We start from the raw sequence: 24,672 nt of genomic DNA, 5'->3' as shown, positions 1-24,672 counted from the left end.
TTCCAGTCTTTAGGAACAGACTTTTTGTCAAGTGACCGGTTGTATATGATTGCTAAGAAAGACGCTATTGTGTCTGCATACTCTGAAAGGAACCTGATTGGTATGCCATCTGGACCCGAAGACTTGCCTTACTTAAGTGATTATATCTACTTTTAGGTCACTCATGCTAACAGCTGTTCTGGTTTCGAATTCTGGAATATTTACTTCGCCTTCTTTCGTGAAGGAATTACGGAAAACTATAGTAACTCCGCCTCAGTGGCTCATCGGTAACATTTCCATCGCTATCGCGCAGTGACGCAGATATTATAGTAACGAGTGTTGTACTATCTAAATAACACTTTTGTGAGGAGTTACTGCTTTCTCAAAAGTGCAATAAGTATTTTGACTTTCCAAGTAGTCCAAATATGAATCGTTGCTATAATGGACACACGGTCTTAAAATTCCAGACTCGTTCCCGCCGTTTGCTACGCGGTACACAGAAATATTAAAAACAAAACTTACGTGGATAATAATCCATTTCTGAGATGTGCTACGACACGTCTGTTAGTTTTTTTAAACTTTATTGTTCTGATGCTGACAAGAAGAAATAGCTAGCATAGAAGAATACTGAAGATAAGGTGGATAGATCACGTAACTAATGAGGAGGTATTGAATAGGATTGGGGAGAAGAGAAGTTTGTGGCACAACTTGACTAGAAGAAGGGATCGGTTGGTAGGACATGTTTTGAGGCATCAAGGGATCACAAATTTAGCATTGGAGGGCAGCGTGGAGAGTAAAAATCGTAGAGGGAGACCGAGAGATGAGTACACTAAGCAGATTCAGAAGGATGTAGGTTGCAGTAGGTACTGGGAGATGAAGCAGCTTGCACAGGATAGAGTAGCATGGAGAGCTGCATCAAACCAGTCTCAGGACTGAAGACAACAACAACAACAACATCATTAAGTAAAGGTGGACACACACAAACAACAGACGTTCCGACTGTCTTTTGGCTTAAAAGGGCATATACTCGTAGGTTACAACTATAGGCCTGAAATACACATGTAGGGAAAGACATAAATATTTTATTATGTATATTAATTTATGAATATAAGCAAAAGTAAATTATTAAAAATATATACGTAAGGTTCATCAGAAAAATGACGAGAGAACTATCGTTTATGTCTCGCGGAGTCACAAACAGGGCGCGCAAAATCTCGGACACCCCTGTGTTATGTCACTTGGCGGAAACACCGGCCAGTGCCCCTCGCGGCAGGTAGTGCCTAACAAAGGGACAAACCAGTCTGCCACCCTACTCCAGGCTGCTCAGCGGAACGCGTCAGAGCTTTTAGCAGCTCACTGCAACATCCCGTCTTTACCTGCGCATTACGAAGAACTTAGCCTCCTCTTCAACCAACTAAACTTCCACGTAATCCTCTTATCCGAAACGTGGTTGAAACCACACATATCCTCTGCATCTATTCATCTCCCAGGGTACATATTTCTTAGGGCAGACAGATCAAAAAAGCGAGGTGGCGGGGTCGGCGCATGTATACGAACAGATCTCAAAGCGAAAGTCTTATGTACGTCAAATCCTGCTGAAGAAAAAGAAGCTGAATTCATGTTCATTGAAATAAATATACAAAGTCGGAAATTCTTGACTGGCGTCGTGTACAAGCCGCCAAAAATAAGCTCAATGAGTTCCTTCCAGTCGGAATTACATTCACTTCAGTGTCAATACGAACATGTCATCGTAATGGGTGACTTGAACATAGACCTGCTAAGAGACACTCCCTCCACAATAAACCTAAGAAGATTGTTTAGTTGCAATAGCATGAACATTCTTCCATTACAACCTACACACCATACGACGCACAGTCATACTCTTATAGACGTGATCGCAACGAAACAGACTGACAGAGTAAGAGATGTTGGTCAATCATCGGCCCCTGGCCTCTCAGCACATGATGTAATATTCCTGGCCTACTCTGTGCAGCCCCCAAGGATCAAATCGCGTTACATAACTTGTAGGAACATGAAACGTATTGACCTTGACGCTCTAACAGCTGATTGCTCAGAAATCTCATGGCATCAAATAATCAGAGAACCTACAATCGACGGCAAAATTAATGAACTTGGTGATAAACTCACTGCCCTCTATGACAAACATGCACCTGTGCGCACATTCCGTGTAAGAAAATCTCCTGCTCCATGGCTGACAGCTGAATTACGTCAAATGATGACTAATAGGGATGCTGCCCACAGGCATTTCAAGGCAGATCCGAAACCCGAGCGTTTCGAAGAATATAGAAAGCTACGGAACAGAGTGAAACAATGCATTCGTAATGCCAAAATCAGGCACGCTCGCTCCCTTGTATGCAGCGATCTGACACCCACGACTCTATGGAAGAATCTCCGTACCTTGGGGGTCGGAAAGGCAAAATCGGAAACTACTTTTCATGTGTCAGCTAACGAATTAAATGAATTCTTCTCTGCACCTCTGAATACCAGCACGGCTGATAATTACCGTCCACAAGAATCCCCAAACAGGATAACTAACAACGATACCTTCCATCTAAAACATGTAACAACAAATACGGCAAGAAAAGCAATAATGAGAATCTCTTCTGATGCAATAGGCAACGACAGTATCGGTATAACCATGATTAAGAATGTTTCCGATATCTTAGTACCTGTCTTAACTGACATATTTAATTTTTCCCTCGTGAACGGAATATACCCCACTGCATGGAAAAGAAGCATAATTCGACCCATCCCTAAGATCGAAAACCCGCAACTGCCTAGTGATTACCGACCAATTAGCATACTGCCTGCTGTTTCCAAAGCACTTGAATATATTGTTCATGACCAAATCACTGAACACTTGCATGAATTCAGTCTATATGACAAATTTCAATCCGGTTTCCGTAAACATCACAGCACAAACACTGCTCTAATTAAAGTAACTGATGACCTGGAATATGCCATCGACAATCGAAAGGCAACAATATTGACGCTACTGGACTTCAGCAAAGCTTTTGACACTGTTAACTTTGACATATTACTCAGAAAAATGCAACAGCTTAATTTCTCTGATAGTGCAATGAGATGGTTTGAAAGCTACTTAAAAGACAGACAGCAATGTGTTGTCTGCACAAATGAAAAATCTTCCTGGAAACATGTTTCTTCGGGAGTGCCACAAGGATCAGTTTTAGGACCACTTTTGTTTTCTTTATATGTCAACGATATTTCGTCGGTTTTGTCTTCCTGTAAACATCATTTCTATGCCGACGACCTCCAGCTCTACCTAAGCGTCAGACCTGAAGACGTAAACACTGCAATCGCTCTGATGAATGATGATCTGTCTTCAGTAGTGACATGGGCGAAAAACCTGGGGCTTAAATTAAATGCAAAAAAGACGCAAGTAATCTTAATAGCTCATCAGAAATTAATAAGTTCAGATTTCCGCGAACGGCTACCTCCTATTCTGCTCGAAGATACTCCAATACCATATCAGAAAACAGTGAAGAACTTGGGTGTAACTTTGGACGAGCATCTCAACTGGGCGGAGAACACAGTCGCAGTGTGCCGAAAGACGTCTGCTTGTCTCTATGCTCTCAAAAAGTTTCGGAACATATTCCCACAGGACTTGAAACGCCAGCTCGTGCAAGCACTCGTTCTACCGAACCTCCACTATTGTGATGTGATTCAACAAGGCATAAGTAGTGAAAACAAAAGACGGCTAGAGCTAACCATGAATGCCTGTGTGCATTAAACCTGCAACATTCGCCGATATGATCATGTTAGTGCTTCATACTCCGAGCTAGGGTGGCTGCGGCCGGACAAACTGCGTGACTACCACACTATATGTCTACTTCAACGACTCCTCGTCGCGCAAGCACCCCAGTACCTAGCTCCAGAGATTAAAAACCTGTCATGCCATCATAATCGAAACACGAGGTCACTCTTATCTGGTATCCTAACTGTGCCCACTCACAAAACAAAAACTTTTGCAAACTCCTTCTCAGCTGCCGCTGTCCGCCTCTGGAACAAACTGCCCCTTACCTTGAGGAAAATTCAATCTCCTGTTGCTTTTAAGAAGAAGTTGAAGCATTTCCTACTATCATCCGCATAAAATTCTCCACAAAATTAATGTGCAAGGCCAATCCTCTCATCTGTCAAATAGCAAAGCTAGCGTCTCCTATCTTGCTCCTGAGATGCCTTCCTCTTCATCTATTCACTATTAGCCACGCAGTCTCCTTTTCCTTTATATTTTCCTTAATTATGTTTCACCATGTCTCTCTATTCTTCTCCTCCCTTCACCATGAGTCTCCCTCGTACTCCCTGCTGCCAGCACTCCTATCTAAAATCTTTCTCTTCAATAATGTATTTTTCGAGGTGTACCTTTCTAATTGTTTATCTCACTTTTTGTATTAGATGTAGTTTAACATGCCTACTAAAACATATGACTGTAAAATAAGTAGAATGCCTGGTTAGATGTAAGAGAGGGCCTGATGGCCCTAATCTTGCCAGGTTAAATAAATAAATAAATAAAAATAAATAAAAATATATGGAGTAATACAAGCGGAAATTGAGAACTTCGATGAAACTGTACTAAATTCCTAAAATTTAATAACACGTCGCTTACCTGCCGTCAATGATTTTAGACATAACATCAACGCATCTACATCTTTCATAAACGTTTGAGTGCCTTCTTCCCCGTATTTTGGTACTGAAATATGAACGTGTATGATACGAGATTCTAGAATACACAGCAAATTCTTATATGGATTTAAATCAAAAGATCGTGAATATTTTAATAGTGTTTGAGCTATAGTTTCAGCCATTGACTGGTTTCGTAATTGTCTTCTCCCAATGTCATGCTGATAAAAGCAACTTTTCTTCCCAAACTTAGTTTTTTTTTCAACTTATTGCACTTTTTTGGGACATGAATTTGTTATTCTTGAAAACTATTCGTTCATTAAAATGCAGGAAGTTGTGCAAGCAACCGTAAGTTTTGTGAAATGATTTTATTGTGGCACTACCAGTTTCGGGCCTGAATTCATCGCCAGATGGCAGTGCTGTTTTCTTTGTAAGTTTTACATTTGTCTCTTCATGAAAAGGCTCCTTTACATATTATAAGACAGAGATTTGATTTTCTTTTACAATACATACTGATCAGTGAACTGTTCAATGATCACTGTGGATTGTAAATGAAAATCAAACCTCTCTCTTACAAATACAAAGGAGAGCTTCTCATCACGACACAAGTGTAAAACTTGCAAAGAAGTCATCTCTGCCATCTGACGATGGGCTCAAACCTGAAACTAGTAATGGCAGAATAAAATCATTTCAGAAAACCTGCAGTATTTTCTGCAGTGTAATTTTCGGAAACAGCTACGGTGTTCTCTAATCAAATTGGATAAAATAATATTTGCTCAGTGAAGACAGATTTTCGATTCCGAGTACGATGGATATGTCCCGAGACAAGTACAAACAATGTCCACCCTTTAATTGTCAGTTAAATGTTAATCCTGTAACTCTGCGTTATCTTCACATCCGATTCCAATTCACTCAGTTACTGTGTCTGTTACGTAGGAAGTGGATTTAGTGCCCCTGGTGGACTTCAGTACTTTTTTCCCCTTGAATTCAGCCCTTCCTTCCTAGCTTCATGTATGTTTAGTATTCTTCAGATGCGTATGTACGTCTCCCTGTCATCATTATCCGCCCCGATGGCTGAGTGGTCAGCGTGACGGATTGCCCTCCTACGGGCCCGGGTTCGTTTCCCGGCAGGGTCGGGGATTTTCTCCGCGCAGGGACTGGGTGTTGTGCTGTTTTCATCCCCATCCGGTGCGCAGGTCGCCCAATGTGGCGTCTAATGTAATAAGTCGTGCACCAAAGGCGACCGGACCTGCCCCGCAAGGGGCCAATAACGCCAAACGCTCATTTCCATTTCTGTCATTATTCCAAAAACATGTTAAGTGTCAATATTTCTACAAACGCTTTTGGAGGGACTGTTTTGGACCTTTGTTTGATGAATTGCAAAAAATTTCCCTGAGGAGGGTTGTTTTTCTTCATCTATCTGCTGTGCCAGTATCTTCTCTTTTATCGCGCATGAAGTGGTTTCTAAATGTCTTAATACACCATTGTAATAGTTCTGAATTCATTACGAAGTTAGAGAATAATTTGTCGCGTAAGTAAGGTATCAACGCACCTTTACGGATATTTGTAGATTTTTGTACGCTCTTCCTTAAATTATGACGAAAATAAGAAAAGGAGGAAGTTTAGAGATTAACGTCCCTTCAGCGACGAAGTCATCATAGACAAGGCACAAATTCGGATTGTGGAAGGATGGACGAGAAAACTGACTGATTATTTTGGAAGGGAACATCCCGTAAGCTGCCTTAATGGATTCAAAGAAACCACGGTGTGTCTGAACATATCTCGTCAATCTAAGAACTTTTGAGATTGGATTTATGAAAAATACAGAAAAATTAGGCTTGCGGTTTTAATGCGCCGTGTGTTTTATATAGCTTCCCCCATTCGATTACAACGCACAGAACGTTCATATAACCACACGAAATTGTGTTTGGAATGTTGTTCAACTCGATTGTCGCATTGTCTTGAATGTCAAAGCGTTATCCCATCATGTGAATTTCTGCACTTGTCGTTTTGTGGTAGGTTCGTATTGATAACACAAAGTGATGATATTTTCCAGAAAAGATTTTTCCTTGTTTTGCATTTCAGTCAAGTCGTGGCCGGCGTTCACGCGTCGTTGTTTTTGTTTAGGAGTCAAGGTGTGCGGGACAAACTTCGCACACACTTTTTGCTTCTTCGAAACGTTCTCGAGAATGTCTTGAACTCTCGACTTAGAGATGTTGCTCAATATTGATTCGAGACACAACAACGTTAAATCACTATGGCCGAAAGTTCACTGCTTCACGCTGACTGGTCAAACGCTCATCTGCTGCTTACAGTTGTGTGTGCAACCTGCCATTGTAGTAACTGTACTGATTTCGAATATACGTCAGGCAGAAAATCAGTCTCGGATCATTTTTGATGGACAGAATATAAGGCCGGACGGGTATTTGGAACGCCGTCTTCAATTTCGGATTTAGTGTCTTACCACTGCGTCACCTTAGCCGGTTTAAATCGTAACAAACTGAGCATGTAGGCACTATAGGAGAATAGGCTAAGTATATGTTGTTGTTGTTGTTGTTGTTATGGTCTTCAGTCCTGAGACTGGTTTGATGCAGCTCTCCATGCTACTCTATCCTGTGCAAGCTTCTTCATCTCCCAGTACCTACTGCAACCTACATCCTTCTGAATCTGTTTAGTGTATTCATCTCTTGGTCTCCCTCTGCCATTTTTTCCCTCCACGCAGCCCTCCAGTACTAAATTGGTGATCCCTTGATGCCTCTAAACATGTCCTACTAACCGATCCCTTCTTCTAGCCAAGTTGTGCCACAAACTTCACTTCTCCCCAACACTTTCAATACCTCCTCATTAGTTATGTGATCTACCCATCTAATCTTCAGCATTCTTATGTAGTTTTCGGCTTCAATTCTCTTCTTGTACAAACTATTTATCGTCCATGTTTCACTTCCATACATGGCTACACTCCATACAAATACTTTCAGAAACGACTTCCTGACACTTAAATCTATACTCGATGTTAACAAATTTCTCTTCTTCAGAAACGCTTTCCTTGCCATTGCCAGTCTTATTTTATATCCTCTCTGCTTCGACCATCATCAGATATTTTGCTCCCCAAATAGCAAAACTCCTTTACTACTTTAAGTGTCTCATTTCCTAATCTTATTCCCTCAGCATCACCCTACTTAATTTGTTAGTGTTCATCTTATATCCTCCTTTCATACGAGGGTTAATCAGAAAGTTAGGTCCGATCGGGTTTGAAATAGAAACCACTGTGAAAATCCGATGAAGCTTTACATAGATGTGTGGGACAGTGTCTCTAGTGCGCCACTCGATCGCGTCACATTTCGGAGGGCAGAGTCAGCACGTAAACACGCCTATGGATCAGTGTCTACCACCAGTAGGAGAGCAGGCTCCGAGATTTCGCCTGATGTCCTGCAGTCCACATAACATAACTGTCATGCGTTTCCTCCTCCACGACAAAAGTTCTCGCCGCAGTCTGCAGGGGCAACGAAGATGCTCCTGATCGTTGGGAAGTGTTTTATCACCCACAAAGAGCTCGTAATTGCCCCCCCCCCCTGAGTTTTATCTCTGCTCAAACGAATTGCTGACTGTGAAGACAACATTTTGGCACAGAAAACGAGCTGCAACCAACGTAGAGAATTTGTGAAAAGCATAGGCGGCTATCTTCTACGACGAGGGTAGTGGAAAGTCGATACAACGCTACGACAGATATCTAGGCCGGAGCGGTGACTATTCAGAGAAGTAGCTGGAAGGTGCAACTAATTGCTGCAAATAAAACTTTTTTTGATTTTCACAGTGGTTTCCATTTAGTGACCGGTTGTATCTTAATTTCTGAATATTCTTCGTAAGGGCAGCGCGAAACTGAGTATTATTCAGCAGTTTACCAGCAGATACGTTACATGACGTCTGTATAGGGAATGGGTGATTTTGAAATATTGCTTTGATTTCCGAAATTTGTGATTAGCGAATTATTTGTTTACTACCACAAGTTAAAAAGCATCTTAGAACACTTACAATCTCTACATTTCCTTACTCACTGCTTCAGCGCAAGTACAAGCTTCAAGTGTGCAACTGCTGAGTGGTATAATAATCTTTACACGAACACTGAATAACTGACAGCCATTGGGCCACGTATGAAGGGAGGCAGACTTCATGTTTCACACAATTGGTCTGTCAACGGAAGCGGAAGATAGTTAATTGATGTCAGTGCATGCTTTCTTTTTGTGTAAGTAGTACTGTGGTTTTCTGAGAGAGAGAGAGAGAGAGAGCCGGTTTCTATAACTGGTTAGCTGTGAAATCACGCCAGAAGGACGGACCTGATATACAGTAGTTTGGACCTAAATTTAGTTTCCTCTAATGACTTAATCTTGTAAAGGGTGTTACTGTAAACAAGGTAATCAGTTACCAGTTAAGGGCTCACACCAGCGCCTGGTCTCTACAAACCGCATTTGGTGGGTAGAAGCTGTGGCGTGGGTTGCACAAGTATCCGGTACCTGCGTGAGTGAAACCCACACTGAAACAACGGTCAGCCCTGTGTTTACCAACTGGTCACCGACAGCTGGCGTGTACTAGTGAAGGGCACGGAGTGCTAAAGCTGCCTTAGCCTTCGAGCTTAAGGTTAACGCTGAATGTCCACTGGGGCTGTACATCGCTGCCTGCAGAGTGCGAACGTTGTATTCGTCTCCTTGGCGATAGCTACACCACTTCAGTTTTGCCCTAACAGAAATGGAACTAGCGTTGGAACACACGCAAGGCCATACCAGGACAATGATACAGATGCGAACGAGACGGTCTCACGATATTGCTCGAACTAATGGTTAGCTTCCTCAGTCGAAGAGCTATTTTCAGACAAAAACAGCAAATGTAGTGGTTGCTTCTGTCATCGATCCCAAGGTTTGGTTGATGTTTTTCATTTTGCCTGACAAAACATTTGTTCGACCGATTCTTGAGTACTGCTCATTAGTTAGGGACACTTACCGGATTGGATTAATCGGAGAGAGAGAGAGACAGAAAATCCAAGAAAGAGCGTCGCATTTTGTCATAGGATAGTTTAGTCGGCGCTAGGGCATTACAGAATGCTCAACAAACTACAGTGGCAGACGCTGCGAGAAAGGCGTTGTGCATCCCGAAGATATTTGCTATTTATTTGACGAGAGAGTAGCTCCCGAGTCGGGTTATAGGTTCATATTTTTGGTTATTAGCACACTTTTTTTAATCGAAAGCATCCTAGCTACTAAGTTCTTTGTTGCATTTTTCTTCTTTATCCATTTCTTTGCAAGCAACACTCGCCCACTATTCAAGAGTTAGAAAACTGCTGCGGAAGCAAAGGGAACTTCACAGCAAACATAAACATAGCCAAAGCCTTGCAGACAAACAAAAATTACGCGAAGCGAAATGTAGTGTGAGGAGGGCTATGCGAGAGGCTTTCAATGAATTCGAAAGTAAAGTTCTATGTTCCGACTTGGCAGAAAATCCTAAGAAATTTTGGTCCTATGTCAAAGCGGGAGGTGGATCAAAACAAAATGTCCAGACACTCTGTGACCAAAATGGTACTGAAACAGAGGATGACAGACTAAAGGCCGAAATACTAAATGTCTTCTTCCAAAGCAGTTTCACAGAGGAAGACTGCACTGTGCTTCCTTCTCTAGATTGTCGCACAGTTGACAAAATGGTAGATATCGAAATAGACGACAGAGGGATAGAGAAACAATTAAAATCGCTCAAAAGAAGAAAGGCCGCTGGTCCTGATGGGATAACAGTTCGATTTTACACAGAGTACGCGAAGGAACTTGCCCCCCTTCTTGCAGCGGTGTACCGTAGGTCTCTAGAAGAGCGAAGCGTTCCAAAGGATTGGAAAAGGGCACAGGTCATCCCCGTTTTCAAGAAGGGACGTCGAACAGATGTGCAAAACTATAGACCTATATCTCTAACGTCGATCAGTTGTAGAATTTTGGAATACGTATTATGTTCGAGTATAATGTCTTTTCTGGAGACTAGAAATCTACTCTGTAGGAATCAGCATGGGTTTCGAAAAAGACGGTCGTGTGAAACCCAGCTCGCGCTATTCGTCCACGAGGCTCAGAGGGCCTTAGACACGGGTTCACAGGTAGATGCCGTGTTTCTTGACTTCCGCAAGGCGTTTGACACAGTTCCCCACAGTCGTTTAATGAACAAAGTAAGAGCATACGGACCATCCGATCAATTGTGTGATTGGATTGAGGAGTACCTAGATAACAGAACGCAGCATGTCATTCTCAATGGAGAGAAGTCTTCCGAAGTAAGAGTGATTTCAGGTGTGCCGCAGGGGAGTGTCATAGGACCGTTGGGAGTGTCATAGGACCGTTGCTATTCACAATATACATAAATGACCTGGTGGATGACATCGGAAGTTCACTGAGGCTTTTTGCAGATGATGCTGTGGTGTATCGAGAGGTTGCAACAATGGAAAATTGTACTAAAATGCAGGAGGATCTGCAGCGAATTGACGCATGGTGCACGGAATGGCAATTGAATCTCAATGTAGACAAGTGTAATGTGATGCGAATACATAGAAAGATAGGTCCCTTATCATTTAGCTACAAAATAGCAGGTCAGCAACTGGAAGCAGTTAATTCCATAAATGATCTGGGAGTACGCATTAGGAGTGATTTAAAATGGAATGATCATATAAAGTTGATCGTCGGTAAAGCAGATGCCAGACTAGGATTCATTGGAAGAATCCTAAGGAAATGCAATCCGACAACAAAGGAAGTAGGTTACAGTACGCTTGTTCGCCCACTGCTTGAATACTGCTCAGCAGTGTGGGATCCGCACCAGATAGGGTTGATAGAAGAGATAGAGAAGATCCAACGGAGAGCAGCGCGCTTCGTTACAGGATCATTTAGTAATCGCGAAAGCGTTACGGAGATGATAGATAAACTCCAGTGGAAGACTCTGCAGGAGAGACGCTCAGTAGCTCGGTACGGGCTTTGGTTAAAGTTTCGAGAACATACCTTCACCGAAGAGTCAAGCAGTATATTGCTCCCTCCTACGTATATCTCGCGAAGACACCATGAGGATAAAATCAGAGAGATTAGAGCCCACACAGAAGCATACCGACAATCCTTGTTTCCACGTACAATACGAGACTGGAATACAAGGGAGAACCGATAGAGGTACTCAGGGTACCCTCCGCCACACACCGTCAGGTGGCTTGCGGAGAATGGATGTAGATGTAGATGAAGAGTCTCTTAGGCAATTTGTTGCTTGCGGGTCCTCAACCACTATGAGTTTTCCATACGGAAATGTAGTTGGCGCGTGACACAATTTGTGACTTTTACCTGCGTTATTGCAGTTTCGGCAGTGAGGCCATTTTAAAACACTCGAATGGAAGCAAATTACGTCAACAAATAGGTTTGTGCAAATTACACAGCGACAGAAATGATATCATGTACAGTCATTTTGAAAAACTATTTCCATCATTTGCGCACAGCGTTGTCTTAATATTTCTTTTTGCTAATGCGCATATCATAGCTATCAGCTAGTAGTACTCGCTCCACTTCATAAAGCACCCAACTGAATGCCCGTTTCTTCCAGTGATTGTTGTCTGTGAAACTATCATGCTTATTTTATGTCCGTGGTAGACTCCCAAATCGAGATTGTCCTTTACTTCCTTGCTTCTTCAATACGCAAATTAAATATCAGAAGCAATAATGAGTAACCCAGCTTTACGCCTTATTAATTTTGGCGCCGCGTATTACACCGTCAATGGCGACTACTCCAGTCTTTTCTAATAGACATAATGGACTGTCCTGCTCTCCCTGAATTTGTCATCACGCCGCCTATGAAAAAAAAAATATTTTATTCCATTCCATCTTATAAAACCTTCCTCCAAAACTACGAATGCAAGGTATGTTTGCTTGTTTTCCTAAATCTGCCTTCTGTTATTAACTACAGTGGTGAAATTGCTTCTCGGCGACCTCTATTTCACCTAAAACCATACTCTCCTCATCTGCTTTCAATTTTCACTTCCTTCTTTCGACAAAGAACTATTCTGGGTAATGTTCTCGCTTGTGATACCAGACACATTGTGCAGTAATTTTCGCAACAATCCTCTGTTTTTTCTTCTGAAGCGTAATAATAGCATTCTTTCCAGAATCTAATCGATTTTCCTCAGTTACATGAATTTTATTCACGAGATTGAATAGTTCTTACTACACCCTTTGATCTAACACTGATTAGAGTTCTGCTGGTATTCCATGAATATCTCGACATTTGTTCCTTCCAAGTACCTGCATACAGCAGCTTCCCTGAATTCATAAATAAATACTGACTCTCTCGTACCATCTTCTTCCATTGTGCTCTCGTTTCCATTTGGCTAAATATCTTCTGGGTATTTGTAAAGTTTCCCCAAGTATTGTTTCAATCTTTTCGCCTTATTCTCTGCTTCCAAATAAATGACGAAATTACCCATTTCACAAAGTCGTGGTTGATTACTTTCTGGTCACTGTTATAACACAGCAATTTTTTCTGATAGCCTTGCTGGCCGTGGTTCGTTTAGCTCCGTCATCAAGCGTTGCGATTAGCGTTGTCTGCTCCACGTATACATGCCATGGACAGTGAACGCTGGTATAAGAGCAACATTTTGGAAGCTTTTTTCTCATTTAACTGCAATACAGTGACGTTATCTTTCATTTCTTCCTGTACTAAAACATCTCTGAAAGTCCTTTTAAATTCGATTTCTGTCCAGTTCCCAACAGCAGCACGGATTTACGAATCGAGAGTGCTAGTGGAAGCGTGCAATCGAGACAGTTTTCTTCCAATTGTCAAGTATGACAGATGTCGCATAATGGTTTAGGCAGCTTCTCGGGGATAGCAATGGGTTCTATGGCAACCCATGATGAGTAACTCTTACACCATTTTACATGAAAATGTGCATTTCGTGCCACTGCCACATTTTTAAAATGAGGATTTCATTATGTATTCACACGGCTGGTTTCATCAGCACAAGAATATAATAACACGTCTTCCGCAATAGCTCCATTTGAATACTATAAAATCACTGTGGCTTGTGAATACCCATTCCCTGTCTCTAGTGCCCTTCAAAGAATAGAACTGAATCATTTGAGAGCAACAGTATAAAGCCTTATTGACTACCATTCATATCCCTATGAGCACAAAGCTAGTTTGGGTAGCAAAGATGATCCTACCTTATATTAAGAAGTGTTCGCAGTATTTTGTTCAACTGTTAGGAATCAGACAGTGTTTTTCAACACTTAATCCGGGAGAGAGTGCAATCTGACTTAGTTTTTTAAACTTAGAGGAAATGTGTAAGAGACCCGAGAAAACTGATGAGCCTCTCGACACAAGGCAATTAGATTTCCTGCCGAGATGACAAAACATCCCTGCGCGCTGTAGTCGAGCTATATTAAGATAAGAGTGAACAACGTGTCAACATCTCAGTTCACGGGAGCACCTTGTTATTCCTGCCACTGCCACTGCGACTCTAACGTTCTAGGATGTATTCGAGAATATTTTCCTCAGGAAATAAGTAGACCTACACGCCTGATACCCAGTTGTATTCAGACGTCGTCATTTATAGTTCAATCAGTCGTTTTACATCGTCCGGTCCGTACAACCACACTTCTTTGAGATACAAACAGTTACGTAAATTCCAATATGTAAGTTGCAAATAGATTTCATTCGAAAAATTTTATTATTTACTTACTAAAACAAATGGTATCAGAGGTCTAAGCACTGAGTTACTTTTATATAGCAAAAGATCAGTAATGCTCGGAGGGAATGACACTCTGAGCTTCCTCGGTTCTGCAAGATTAATTGATGACGAGAGCGTGCTGAAAAGTATGGCTCCGAATTTTTTATTCTGTTCTCAATACCGGTTGAGGTGTTACATGTCGTGCTAATTACTCGGTCGACTTACTCGCTTTGCAGACGCAAGTCGCAGCCCTCTGCCGCTCCAGTGAACTACGGCACGGTAGTACGGTAGGTGGCAGAACCACCGTTAGTATTGGTAGCACTGATAGGGAAACAGGCATAAATGAATCTTAAATGCGTAAATGTGAGGGAGGGAACTGGCAGTCGACGGCTTCTCCTTCTTCTCTGTTTGTCTGATGTTTGTTTTTCCCAGAATTACAACTGAACATCGTTCAGAGTAAGTTCATTGTGAATTTTATATACTTTCAATACATAAATTGCATTTTATAAGTAATAAAAGTTAGCTACTCGTGAAACATCTACGTTTTTACGTACCCAAGCCACCTACTGTTAATGCAAGTAGAGTGTACATGCACAAATACAAAAATATCTGTATGATTATTGCTGTTATTTTGCACTCAATAGAACGTTCATCATGAACAAAGGCAAGCGTTTCCTGTTATTATTGATAAGTACGAAAATTGTTTAGCAATAGCAGAAGCTCGACGACGTATTGAAGCGATGTTCGATACTTTTTGTTTTTTTAATAATGTTATCCTATTTTTTAAGAAATTGCGTTTTATAGTGCTATATGGTAAAAGTGTATTTCTTAAATTTTTACTAAAGGTCCCTCTGTTTCATGTTATAAATTAACAATTTTCGAATAAAACCTTAATTAAACATTAACAGTTTCAATTTTGCTATAAATACTATTAATTTTTAGTAACAGACATTAGGATGACTATCTAGACCAAAAAATCTTCGTAGGTTATGCGCTCTTTATATGTACTCACGCAGTTTCCTGGCGCATACCGCTTCTGATTTCTAGGGAAATCTTGTGGAACAGTGATCGAATATGCAAACAAAGCGAGCGAAATAAAGAAACGGTCGACAGGTATGCAACACGCGTAAAGTGCGGCTAATGCGGATACGATCTAAGCTGCTAGGAAAACTACCGTAGTTACGTTTACTTAGGATGTTCCACGGTAGTTTTACGACTCTATTAGCGTGAAACGTGGCCATATGTAATGTATCTATATTGGTGCATGAGAAACGGCGTGCTGTAACTGAGTTTCTAACCACAGGAAACGTAAACACGTGGAGCACACTCTCCTTCGGCATGATAATGCCAGATCGTCTGCACCAATCCGATCTCTTGGGTTCACTGTCACCGATCATCCTCCATATAGTCGTGACCTGGCCCCATACGATTTTCTTCTATTTCCAGAACTTAAACAACGCCTTCGAGGAGTTTACTGTGATAGTGCTGAAGCGGCAAGCGGCAAGCGGTGCCTCCATCAACAAACACCGAGAAACCAGTTCGTTGATACTGTCACTATAACAGTATCAACGGACTGGTTTCTCGGTGGGTGAAATGTGTTAGTCGCCATGATGACTACGTTGAGAAATACACTAATGGCCATTAAAATTGCTACACCACGAAGACGACGTGCTACAGACGCGAAATTTAACCGACAGGAAGAAGACTCTGTGATATGCAAATGATTAGCTTTTCAGAGCATTCACACAAGGTTGCCGCCGATGGCGACACTTACAACGTGCTGACATGAGGAAAGTTTCCAAACGATTTCTCATACACAAACAGCAGTTGACCGGCGTTGGCTGGTGAAACGTTGTTATGATGCCTCGTTTAAGGAGGAGGAATGCGTACCATCACGTTTCAGACTATGATAAAGGTCGGATTGTAGCCTATCGCGATTGCGATTTATCATGTCGCGACATTGCTGCTCCCGTCCGTCGAGATCCAATGACTACTAGCAGAATATGGAATCGGTGGGTTCAGGAGGGTAATACGGAACTCCGTGCTGAATCGCAACGGCCTCGTATCACTAGCAGTCGAGATGACAGGCATCTTATCCGCATGGCTGTAACGGATCGTGCAGCCAAGTCTCGATCCCTGAGTCAACAGATGGGGTCGTTTGCAAGACAACAATCATCTGCACGAACAGTTCGACGGCGTTTGCAGCAGCATGGACTATCAGCTCGGAGACCATGGCTGCGGTTACCCTTGACGTTGCATCACAGACAGGAGCGCCAACGATGAACCTGGGTGCACGAATGGCAAAACGTCATTTTTTCCGATGAATTCAGGTTCTGTTTACAGCATCATGATGGTCGCATCCATGTTTGGCGACATCGCGGTGAACGCACATTGGAAGCGTGCATTCGTCATCGCCATACTGACGTATCACCCGGCGTGATGGTATCGGGTGCCATTGGTTACACGTTTCGGTCACCTCTTGTTCACATTGACGGCACTTTGAACAGTGGACGTTACATTTCAGATGTGTTACGATCCGTGGCTCTACCCTTCATTATATCCCTGCAAAACCCTACATTTCAGCAGGATAATGCACGACCGCATGTCCCAGGTCCTGTACGGGCCTTTCTGGATACAGAAAATGTTCGACTGCTGCCCTGGCCAGCACATTCTCCAGATCTCTCACCAATTGAAAACGTCTGGTCAATGGAGCAACTGGCTCGTTACAATACGCCAGTCACTACTCTTGATTAACTGTGGTATCGTGTAGAAGCTGCATGGGCAGCTGTACCTGTACACGGCATCCAAACTCTGTCTGACTGAATGCCCAGGCGTATCAAGGCCGTTATTACGGCCAGAGGTGGTTGTTCTGGATACTGATTTCTCAGGGTCTATGCTCCCAAACTGCGTGAAAATGTAATCACATGTCAGTTCTAGTATAATATATTTGTCCAATGAATACCCGTTTATCATCTGCATTTCTTCTTGGTGTAGCAATTTTAATGGCCAATGGTGTAAATATGTATAGTCGTGGACAAAACTAGCGCGACGCCTTTTCGTTATGCTGATCCGTACAGCTTTAAAGTCTGCTACACAGCATAACAGGCAAGGCGACGAAGTGCTACCAACATACTATGCAAGTTCGCTCTGCTGGTGTGCTGAGTTAGCAAGCACTGGCGAAACTCGAGCTTCGAAGACGCCACAGCATCGTCTGCCACCACCTCGTGGGAAACGAAATACCTGAAGTATAAGCCAATGTCTTGTATTCGCTTATCTGTGACTATGACTTGGATCTGAAGTGTGGTTATGGATAGTACGTATGCTCAGATTGAGAATCTTACATCATGAACGAAGACAAGGGGAAATGAATTAGGCGTCCTTCCTCTTCCGTAACATCAAATGGATTTTAGTTATTCATTCTTAAATGAACTGCGCAGAAAATCGTTCACCAGAAGTGAATAACCTTTTAGTAACACCAGATGATATTATCAGCTTGCCGGCGCGTGTTATCCGTGCGGATACCGGGGACCGCGCGGCTCCTCGCGCCGTCAGCTCGAATCCTTCCCCAGCCATGGATGTGTGTTAGGTTAGGTAGGCTGAAGCAGCTCTAGATCTAGGGGACTGATGACCTAAGCAGTTTGGTGGCATAATTCTTACAGCCAGTTTTTGACCTTTCGCGTAAATGTTCTTTACATAAACGGCCGTATCTTTAGATCGCGTTCACATGGCTCACTTTTTTACATCGCCAAGGGACCGAATACCGCAGGAAGTGCGATACATTTCCTCTTATTATGTCCACCCTTACTCGAGGAAAACGGGCTTTAAGGGTTGGGTAGACAGACAGACGGTCAAGAAAATGAGACTAGTAGGGTTCCATTTTTACCGATTTACGTGACGAAATCCTAACAACGAAAATAGCTACCACAGGTACAGAAGATGAGGGCCGCATAATAATTTCCCCCACTCTTTATTCGAAATGTTTCAGTTTCAGTCGATACATGAGCATATTAATCGTAGCAAATCACGTTTACAGGCATGCAAATAAAATCCATTTGCCTATACACGTGGTAATTCACATCCCACTATTAATGCCACCGCGTTTTAGATGTGCGACCATTCCCATTGCTAGCTACCTTAAGGAACACTTCGGCTAATGAACGTTTCCTGGCTGTGGCACGTCTAATGGAGAATTCGAAACATTGTAGAATACTTTCGGCAGCTACGTCGCCGTTTATTTCCTGGGGTGGTGCAAAACTATCCTACTAAATTTACTCGCTAATAACAGTTTTTTGTTATTTCGATAAACATCCCGAACGATTGTCACATAAGCGGTGACATGAAGATGGACAATTCATGTTTTTGAATCCAGAAAGCTCTATTTAACAGAAACTGCAGATCATTTTGCCATTTTCATTGCGAAATTTCCGGCTTATTCATGTCTGGGGTAATAATAGAGGACTGTTTGCCTGGGTTGTCTGCTAGCGTAGTGAAAGGTGTTTGCTACTGCAAGGGAGGTCTGGTTCGTTTTCGGTTCTAATCTCGATGGAGGCAGATAGACTATCAGTAAAGGAATTTTAAGAAATTCTCGCGCCTCCGATACATTTTATTGCTACCTTTATTCTGTCTCAGCGATCTGTGGATGTCGATATGAAACTCTTGTAGAATTTCATGCTTTTTACTGCCTACTTTTTCCACTTCTGTCAATAATTGAATTGACTTAAGTGTGGCGCTGAATGATTTTTAACTGAATTTCGTTATGAATCTTCACGCATTGCTAAATTTGCGCACTTTCATGGTAGTTCAGCAACGGTAATCCAATATGACTGGTCTGAACGTAGACACAGACCATTTCGCGGCCGAATGCGCATAATATTTTGCTAATTCGTAGCGATCTGGGGTACTTTGTCTTACTAAAACAGTTATGTTATCTCGATAAGCTGAAATTCATTTTTATTAGTACAGTTCATACTAAGTAGCGTTTCTTCTTTCATTTATATCTTATATTTACGTGTTGTGTTTAACACACTAATCAGCATTAATATAGTCTTACACATGATTGGAAACAGTCTGACAAATTTCGGATAGTTTTTCAATTTCACGCCTGTTTACAGTATGTTGGTAGCACTTCGTCGCCTTGCCTGTTATGCTGTGTAGCAGACTTTAAAGCTGTGCGGATCAGCATAACGAAAAGGCGAGGGGTCTCGCTCGTCTTGTCCACGACTGTAGACACGAAAAATATAGAATGTTAATAGCGTTCGTTTTATTCAAAAAGCTTTAATAGATTTCACATAAAAAATTGTGAGGCGTTTATTTCCAGCACGTCCTCGTAATATCTCCGACTTCCGAATTATCGCAATAGCGAGTGTACGATTTTCTTAGCTTGTCTCTGTACCTGACAGTATCCTCGCGTTCGCAGTAGGGCCTTGTCGACAAATGGGAAGTGCTGCAGCAATCGCGAGATGAAGGGTGTGACGTGTGCCGGCGGTTAGGTGTTGGAGGGAGAGGAGACGCGCTTATCGCGAGATAGGCGGCCGGGCCGGGCCAGCGAGGGCAGTCCTCGCAGCGCGTCGCTCGCGCCACCACGCCTCAGCGCAGCAGCCGCAGCCGCAGCCGCAGCCACGCAATGGTCAGTGCCCGCCGCCGTCACACGTCTGCCGCCCTCCGCCCGGGGCCCTTCTTCCCGTCACACGAACGCCTACATTTCACGTCCAGTATCTACATCCGCACTCCATAAACCACTGTGAAGTGCATGACAGAGAGCAATTTTCATTATACCACACATAAAGGATCCTTCCCGTTCGGCTCGCGCGCGGAGCGTGGGAAGAATGACTGCATAAAAGCAGCTGCGCGCACTGTGATTAGTCAACTCTTGTTTTCACAGTCCCCTAGGGAGCAATGCGTATGGAGATGTAGTACGTTCCTCGAGCCGTCATTTAGTACCGGCTCTCAAAAATTTCTAAGTTGGCATTCGCGGGAACCTTCCAGCGTTTGCCAATTAATGTTTTTCGGTGTTTTCGGGACGCTCTCTAGTGAGCCAAACAATCCTGTCGAGATTCGTACGGTTCTTATTTGTAAAGGTTCCGTGTCCTCTGTTAGTTCTATTTTGTAAGCGTTGCACACTCTTGAGCATTATTCAAGTTTTGGTCACACGAGAAATTTGTAAGTAACTTCCTTTCTAGATTGACTGCATTTTCTAGGTGTCCTACCAATGAATCTATGCTTTTCACCTACTTTACTTACGACTGAGCCTGCGTGAGTATACCATTTTATATTTCTAAAACACATTTCTACAACTGACTCCGTATATGACTCTTCCATGCTGTAGTCTTAGAATACTACATTTTTGCGGTTTTTGAATTGAGCGTTTTATGTTTACTTTTTATTTTTTTTTTACATTTTTAGTCAGTTTCCAATCTTTGTACGCTTTTAATCAGGGTCTGACTAGCAGGATACAAGTTGTTTTTAACGTATTGTCAATAATAAATGTTCAAATGTGTGTGAAATCTTATGGGACTTTATTGATAAGGTCATCAGTCCCTAAGCTTACACACTACTTAACCTAAATTATCATAAGGACAAACACACACACCCGTGCCCGAGGGAGGACTCGAACCTCCGCCGGGACCAGCCGCACAGTCCAGGACTGCAGCGCCTGAGACAGCTCGGGTAATCCCGCGCGGCTTATTGTGAACAAGTAAACGTGCTTTACAGAGTACGTAAACATAGATTCGGTTCAGTTTTTATTAAATTCTTGTTTATGTGCACTACTGGGCATTTTAATTTATTGCGAATACTGGAGAAATGATGCGTAATTGGCTTTAAAAATGAATGTAGGTGAGGTTAGGCTTGACACCAGAGACATCTAAATAAATCGCTAGTTTCTCGGAGATTTGACTGGATGCTGTATCCAACGGGGACACAGAGTGTTCCAACCGTCATGGATAAAATATTAACCGCCAATTTTTCTTCTATGCCGTAAGATGTTCCCCCTACTTGTCACAAACAACTAGCAACAACAGTCAGAAATATAGATAAAGGAAGCAGGATTTTTATAATCATCTGATGAAGTATTTAATTGCTGACAACATATGAAGGGGCGTTCGAAAAGGTTGATGAAGCTTCCATTACTACTCGAAACTTGATCTACATACAACTAATAAGAAAAATCTGAAATTATATTTTCTACTTATCCATTCTTATTGAACTTCGGGATATTTGGTACAATATGCGTCGAAATTATGCTGTCCATGCCAGGTTAACTTCGCAGCGTACTGCAGGTAACAACAGTTACGTCGGTTTAACCTTTTTTCCATTAGTGAGACTCTTTAATTCAAATAAACTTCGGATACAAATTTTAACTGCTACATAAAACAAAGGACCAACTATCACGGTATAAAAAGGTTTTACAGCTTCCTATTTAAAATATTCCATAAAGTAATTATTTACATTATTAGCTGAGCTTATTTTAATAAGCATATTTCCATAGGGTAGATAATCCATCGCCACACTTGTTCTGCAAGTATATAGATGAATATCATGTAAGTTCAACAGCAGATTAAAACAATGTTACTTCTTCTTGTTTCTTCACATAGCTGGATTTCATTTTTCCTACAAATTGTATAGTTTTGATACATAAATGGAGTTGAACTGGTACCATTGTCAAAAAGAAAAGTATGCTTCCGTGTAGTCCTACACGTGCGTATTTCAGGTATTTGTTGATGGCTTTTATAAGTAATAAGTCCAAGATAGAGGAAAAATTTGTTGATTGGTTGTGGAACAAACTGACATGTCCACTACGAAGGGGGTATCGTATCAGGAAATGAGCAGAACGTCGGCCAAATATCCTAAACGTGGAACTTGCTACATGGGTTCAAAAAATTCACTGGAGCGCCAACGCTGTAATCTAACAGGTGATATCAAATATCCTCCTGGATGGCTCTATTGAGGGATGATTGACGGTGTGGTAAGAGAGATTTCGTCAGAAAGCGGATAACCTCTAGCTAAGTGCGACCGGCCTGCTGGCACTGAAGTCTGCCTAAACGGTGTCAGACTGGATATTATCGGGATAAAATGGTTATCAGTCTGACCGAAATATCAGACCATTATCACCTGATATTTTTACCGGAAGGTCCAGACAGTAAACGTAACTAAAAGAGTATCTTACGTGTAAGTTATTGCTATGCCATAGCAACAGCCGTCTTAGGCGAATAGTGTGAAATGTCCACGGGAAGTAAAAGAAGTGGTAAACAATTCTAGTGGAGAGAGAATACAAATTTCCATCTGGAGAAGTGAGTCACTTGCAAACTTCAGGTTTCTTCCTTTTAGGTTATTATCTGCTTCACGTGCTGTCTATATCTACAGGTACATCTACATATATACTCCACAAGCCATCTGATGATATGTGGCGGAGGGTACTTCGCGTACCTCGTCATGTTCCCCCTCGCCCTTCCCCCGCCCCCTCCCTCCAATCCTGTTACAGTTGCGAAGGTGAGCGGGTAGAAGCCGCCATGTTGGCCCGAATCTCTCTAATTTTACCTTCATTGCACTTTCGCGAGATATACGTTGAAGGATGCAATAGTCGTGAGATTAGGGTCTCCCGTCGGGTATCCTGTTCGTCGGGTGCAAGTCTTTCGATTTGACGCCACTTTGGCGACTTGCTCGTCGACGGGCATGAAATGATGATGATTGGGGCAACACAACACCCAGTCCCTGAGCAGAGAAAATCTCCGACCCAGTCGGGAATCGAACCCGGGCCTTTAGGATTGACATTCTGTCGCGCTGACCGCTCACCTGCCGGGGGCGGACAGGGTGCCGTAGTGTGGTTGACTCTTCTAGCAACATATGCTCTCGGAATGTCAACAGTAAACTTCTTCAACGTATGCCACCGGTGGTGCACGAACATCTGCGTGACACTTTCGTTGTTACTAAAGATCATATAACGAAACGCGCTGCTTCTCTTTGAATATATTCTGCAACCCCTATCATTCCTTTTTCGTGTGAATCGTAGACCGACGAAGCAGTTTTAAGTACTGTCAAATAGGGTAAATCAAAATGTTGCACATTCATGTTTATGCGTAGTCCGCTACCGTAGCTGCGTGGACAGTTCGCTGGCTTGTCCGGCCGGGAAGCCCGGGTTCGATTCCCTGCTGGATTGGATTTTTGTCCACTCAGGGACTAGGTGTTCGTATCCATCATTTCATCCTCATCGACGCTCAAGTCGCCGAATTTGCGTCACCTCATAAGACCTGCACCAGGCGACCAGGCCACACGACATTTCATGTTTATGCATGGAGACTGCCACGAATTTCGTGTCATAAAACGCTTCTCACTGCCGTGTGTATTAACAGTTCTCCCCTTGTAACCAAGGATGAAGTTGGGGAAGAACCACATGGTTACACTCCTCTATGTAGGCTGTTGCTTTTCTGATGTTCTCGTCACGGGGACCAGTGAATCGGCGTGTAGGCAACTGACGATATTTGCAGACTACTTGCCGACAGCCGGTTATTTCAAGTAGGTGTTCGTTGTTCAAATGAAATTCGGGTTTTTTTTTGCCTTCCATTTCAATTTCAAAGTAATGGCTGGACATATGAGAACATGACGCATTTCATAAGAACTTCAGTCGATGTCAAAGCATTACTCACTAGCTATATAGTCTTCTAGACTCTCCACGGCAAGCTAAATTTCTAAAGGTTTCCAAATTATGTTAACTACACTGACGAGTCTCTTACATAAAGATACCTTTATAAGGGAGGCGTGCCAAGTACTAACGGCTAAAGTAAATGACCTTCGACTGCAGTTAATAGAAGTAAGTGTCTACTTAAAGTAACGGGTAAAGTAAACGAAACCTTCTAAAATTCTCAGACTCATCCAATAAGTAAGTGCGTACGCTAGATTACATATCCAGTGGTTGTATGGGGGGAAAAGACGTTTCTGACGTAGAATGGCACAATCGATTTTTCACTGGAATCTTTAGATTCTGTATTATTTGTCGTTTTGAACCTTACTCACTGTTCTCTTCCTGAATCATCGCATCCAGTACCCAGTTGCTCCTGCTTCCACACAACATCTGTACTTATCATTTTAAATTACATTCCCCCTCACCGCGTCTTTCTGTCTATGTATTATGACTAATATCAGGAAGTACTGTGAGAGTTTTGATATGTTTTTCACTAATAGATAAAGTGATTCGTGAGGAAGTTTTGTGTGTATAATTTACAACGGCAATGCCATACAAGGTGCCCGGCCGTACGTACTTCAGTCGGGACAGGTTGCTAGTAACGTTATAAAGCGTTCTTTTTGTCGTGCCTTTGTCCCGCATCGAT

The 24,672-nt window shown here is 42.4% G+C and overlaps 1 protein-coding gene across 3 annotated transcripts in view; it reads left to right on the top strand.

Moving 5' to 3' along the window:
* LOC126297533 (monocarboxylate transporter 3) overlaps window positions 1–24,672 on the top strand; it is a 772,480-nt gene that overhangs the window by 530,437 nt on the left and 217,371 nt on the right. Inside the window, exon 1 of one of the 3 annotated variants that reach the window (XM_049988444.1) lies at window positions 19,905–19,976. The exons of the other annotated variants lie outside the window; for them this stretch is intronic. Coding sequence (XP_049844401.1) covers window positions 19,974–19,976 — 3 coding nt within the window. The 5' untranslated portion in view covers window positions 19,905–19,973. Of the gene's footprint in view, window positions 1–19,904; window positions 19,977–24,672 lie in introns of those variants that run through there. 3 annotated transcript variants of the gene reach the window in all.

Source organism: Schistocerca gregaria, chromosome X (assembly GCF_023897955.1).
Source record: "Schistocerca gregaria isolate iqSchGreg1 chromosome X, iqSchGreg1.2, whole genome shotgun sequence".
Classification (NCBI taxonomy): Eukaryota; Metazoa; Arthropoda; class Insecta; order Orthoptera; family Acrididae; genus Schistocerca; species Schistocerca gregaria.
Note: the sequence above shows the minus strand (reverse complement) of the source record. Positions and strands in the feature narration are given on the sequence as shown.